The sequence below is a fragment of the Drosophila rhopaloa genome, unplaced genomic scaffold, assembly GCF_018152115.1.
Source record: "Drosophila rhopaloa isolate 14029-0021.01 unplaced genomic scaffold, ASM1815211v1 contig_3, whole genome shotgun sequence".
Lineage (NCBI taxonomy): Eukaryota > Metazoa > Arthropoda > Insecta > Diptera > Drosophilidae > Drosophila > Drosophila rhopaloa.
In genome coordinates, this window is record NW_025335123.1 from 329,855 (window position 1) to 334,852 (window position 4,998).

Below are 4,998 nucleotides of genomic sequence, written 5' to 3' on the forward strand. Positions count from 1 at the left end.
AACATTATTAAACCTAGAAAGTTTCAGTGGAATAGGTCTAATTAGAGTTACCACATTAAAAAAAACGCACCAATTTCTCTACCTCAGGGGTGGTGTGGAAATGGGAAAGTCTTGACAACCGTACTCAAAACTAATTTTAAGCGAACGAAGTCGCGCCGGGTACAGCTAGTATATATATATATATATATATATAATATATATATATATATATATATATATATTATATACGAGCAGGGCAGTATATATATATATACTAGCTGTACCCGGCGCGACTTCGTTCGCTTAAAATTAGTTTTGAGTACGGTTGTCAAGACTTTCCCATTTCCACATATATATAATATATATATATATATATATATATATATATATAAATATATATATATATAAAATGATTAAAAGATTAATATGAAAACGCTTTAACTTAATAAAGAAAATCATTTTTAAAGTTGTACATTACAAATACACAAAATGTAAGTCGACATATTATTATTCGCTTGATTTCACAATTCTTTCTATAAATACATAAGTGAAAAGATAATATAATAAAGGATATAGATTTTTATACCCTTGCAGAAGGTATTATAATTTCAGTCAAAAGTTTGCAACGCAAAAAATGAAGAGGAAATCAAATTTGATCATGCTGTTTTTCTATTTATTAAAATATTAATATGATATATAGTAATTACTTACTATATCAGAATTACGCTTTTACTTTTGTAAAAATCGGACAACAATATCATATAGCTGCGATAGAAACGATGGCAAAATGCAGCGCAAAATCGACATATCTTCATTGTTTATAGTAATGTATGCATAGAACTCGAAATGTAGTCGTTTTGTAATAACTGCAAGGGTACATAAACATCGGCTTGCCAAAGTTTGCTTTCTTTCTTGTTTTAATTTTATTTCCGATTGTTCATATGGATGCTATATAATATAGTCGCCTGATCCGGCTCGTTCCGACTTATATACTACCTCAAGCAGATAGCTTTAAAACTGAGGGACTAGTTTGTGTAGAAACGGACAGGCGGTTCAGACTTATATAATATATTACTTGCATTAGAAATAAGACTTTTGGGAAATTTTCACTCAGACGGACGGAGTGGATTTGTGTACAAAATATAATTCTACATTTGAACTATGAAATTGGCCTTTAGCATAATGATCCCTGTTCGATCGAACAATTTTGCTTCCGAAGCTGGCCTTTCCCCACCGATCGTTCCGCTACACAGTCAAACACAATCACACGCCAAGCAGACACATGCACACCCACATACACAGAAGAGAGCTCCAGAGAATATCCAGTCGTCAAAATATATATTTTCGTACAGCCCAGTGAAAGCAAGGAGCCGGCGAAGGATCAAGGAAGCGATGGGCTCGGCTGCATCCCGCCACCTCACCGCCGAGGAGCTGTTCGATATCCAGGGGGAGACGGGCTTCTCGCTGGCGCGCCTCGACTATCTCTACGGCCATTACCAGTCCTTGGATCGCGACTCCGAGGATCGGGTGCTGCGCAGCGAGCTGCTCCGAGTGCCGCCGGTGGCCGCCCATCCGCTGGCGGAGCGGCTGGTGGACGCCGTGCTGCATCCGTCGCTCGACTTCCGGCACTTCGTGCGCGGCCTGGCCCACTTCCGGCGCAGTGAGCCGCTGGACCGGAAACTGGCCTCCGTGCTCCGCCTCTTCGACGAGGATGGCGACGGGCTGCTGAGTCCGGAGCAGTGCCACGCCCTGCTCGTCCGCCTCCCAGCGACGCGGCGCGAGTTTCGAGCGATGCGCTATCGCCTCAATCAGATCCTGGCCGAGAAGGACAAGCTCGACTCCGAGGACTTTGGCCACATCACCAGAGGCCTGGACCTGGAGCAGAGTCTCTCGCTCCGATTCCTCTGACTCCAGACCTATACTCAAGGCCACACACACCACCCCCCACCCATACCCACACCCACACACATTCCCTCACTTGCACCGCCAGTAAATTGCATATCCTTTCGCCGCTCCCATAACATCACGTTGCGAAACTTTTCACATAAACGCAAAAGTTAAGTCATTCCTGAAAATTGTTTCTTGAATTTACTCGCGCACTTGCGCCGCGCCTTTTAAGGGGCGTAAGGGGGGGGTTCTGGGAATATGAGCACTCTTCCTCAATGGCACTTGAGCTCGTTCTCACTCCAGTCATGACTTTTGTGTCCTTAACCAGGCAACATACATATGCTCGGGCTCAGTTTCGACACTCGGGAAAAAATGGGGGTATATGAGTTATTCTTATGAAAACATAATCGATGATTGTCCGGTTATATTGACACAAAATCTTTCCTGACTATACCATACTATTAAATGCCCAACATACATTATGTTTGATATAAATATAAATCTAGTTTACTTACACAACCTTCATCGAGCTACCCTGAATAAAAACTTATTTATGTTCAGTTTCACAGTAAACGGCTAATTTTGTTAAAAAGTAATGAGTATAAAAGGGTAACACTTAAATTTACTGTGAAATTAATACTTATTAGATCAGGAACACAGTGAAACCAACATAGCATCCGTGTGAGGTTTTTTGGTGGAGATGAGTGTTCCAAGGATTTTATTTGAAACGAATTTATCAATTTTCCACGCTAAAATGTTCCAGATTTTCTCCGAGTGTATGCTTCGAAAATAGACCATCTTAGATCCGCCCTCGTCCCTCTGAAAGCTATTCTCTTTTTCCTTTCCACCAGCAAGTTCTGTTTAATCCGACATTTGCTCATTTGCTCTGGTTGAGGTCACCTGTTACGGTGCGGCACGTGTGTGTGTGACCCTGCCACCCCTGGAACTCAAACTCTGCCCTTTTTGTGTGTTCTACGAGGTTTTTGGTCGGGCAACTCGAGCATTCAAGCAACTTAACCATTCGCCATCCATCATATTGAGTAATTGGCCTGGCGATGGTTTTGGATGGGATGCTGACCCTGAAAGTGCTTTTGGGTTCGTCGATGTTTTCCTGTCTTTTCTGATGTGCTTTTCGGCCAAACATTACTTCCCAAGCATGCTGAAATTTGAAATTATTGTAATGTTTTCTTCTGTGTGGGATCAGATAATCTTCGTCCTAATAAAAGGTTAAATATAAACAGTAATACAAATATTAGTGATGATAAGCTTGTTAATTAATTGTTTTAGATGGATATGTCATATTTTTTAAGTCACATACTAATAAGTTTATTGCCTTCGTTCGAGACGAAACTTCAGTTTTAAATGACCAATCTAAACAATGTTAAAGAATGATCAATGATTTTTTTGTAATAACTTTGAAGTTTTCAAAGTTTTTGAACTAAGAGAAATCCTGTAAATGACAATTAAAAACTAAAAAAATAATCCCAAAACAGAATTTGATGTCCCTTTTGTCCTCGAATTCCTCTTTATTCGTAACCACTTCGCACTCGCTCATAGATTTCCATTATGAAATTAGCCCAGATCAAGGTCTTTTTGTGTGGACAAATCGCATTGTAAGAGACATTTCAGCTGGGATTTCGCGGAGATTGTGCGGGTGACAGCTGGTGTTCGAATCGGTGGGAATTGGGTGTTGTGCGAGGTGTGAGATGGCAGGTGGCTACTTCTCCAGCACCATCCTTTGTCCGTTTCACTTTGCTGGTTTTTGCGACTGATTGCATTTTTATCCCTTTTATACACAAAATCCATGAAATATGCACACTAACTCATGCGTATTTTATAATAATAAAAGCGCATGGTAAAGTGCCAGGCAGGGAAGGTTGGGGACAGGGAAACTGCACCGCGGAACTGGCTGTCAGTTGCCCCATTCCCGAATCCCCATTCCCGTATCCCCTTTCCTATCCCCCATCGCATATCCCGTATCCCTGCTCGATTGCAAAGACAAAGGATGCAGGCGAGCGGAGCCGATGGGATTGGATCGGGACAGACAGCTGGCATCCACTGGGAAGCCAGACAGCTGGGACTTCCCAGGACTTCCCGGGCTCTGCCCCGCCGTAAATCTCTTCACATGTGCCCAGGTGGGCAACTTGTTAACGTTGCTCCATGGATGCCGCGCTTCATCCACCTGACACATGGCAAATCGGTTCTCCCGACCGCCGACACCATCAGCATCCGTCGAGGATGTGGCGTGTGAAACAAGGTTGGCTTAGCGACTTACCCGGTCAAGACATCCCCAGCAACTCCCTCATCCCCGGGTACATATTTAAGGACGTGTTACCACCTATTTACCATCGCTCCCTTCCCGGAGCTCCTTGGAGGCTTCAAGTGCCGCCTAAGCCATCCCATCCACTCAGAGGATCAGAGCGAAGGGCGAACTGAGTGGTGGAGATGGAGGGCAGAGACCGAGCTTTGGGCTTGGGAACATCATGGGCGTAGAATAAATTTATTCGATTGACAATGCATTCTCGCATTCTGTTCTTTTAAAAGTTTGAGGAGAATTCATTTCCATCTGAATCTCAGAGAGGTGCACAAATATCAGACAATTGTATCAAGCTTGAATTGCATAGTGATATAAAATTATATTGCTACTACTTAAGATTTAAGAAGAGCTCTGCGGAAATACTTTTTTCAAATATTAAATTGTTCTTTTAAGCCTAATAGCCAAATCCAACTATACCCCTGCATTGATTGTATTCACAAAGCCACCGACTGCAGTTCCTGATATAATTTTGTCAAGAGCATCTGACGGTAATCAAGCGGCCTAATTGCACCCCTTTTGAATGCGCCGCTGCTCCAGGACCTGCGATGCAGCTGGGAGCCTGCGGCTTTGATTGGCCTGCCGATCAATCGAGGCAATGCCAATCAGTGATTGAGCCGATGGTTTGGCCAACTGGGCCGCGGGCGTAACTCAATCGGGCAGCTCCCCCGGAATCAGCCCTTAGTCCACAACGCCAAATAATTTCGCTTACAATTTGCCATATTTTGTGTCACGATTTGTCTTCGTTGCAAGTTTTATGCATCGCGGTTGGGCTGTGATGGAAAAAAGAGAGTGTGGGAATGGGAGCCGAAGTGGGC

General features: G+C 43.2%; 1 protein-coding gene across 1 annotated transcript; it reads left to right on the forward strand.

The window, feature by feature from the left end:
- Nucleotides 1-1,371: 1,371 nt before the first annotated feature.
- On the forward strand, nucleotides 1,372-1,887 carry LOC108048536 (calcineurin subunit B-like). Its single transcript, XM_017129275.1, has one exon. It carries the CDS (start codon nucleotides 1,372-1,374, stop codon nucleotides 1,885-1,887), a length of 516 nt encoding a protein of 171 aa, XP_016984764.1.
- Nucleotides 1,888-4,998: the final 3,111 nt, after the last annotated feature.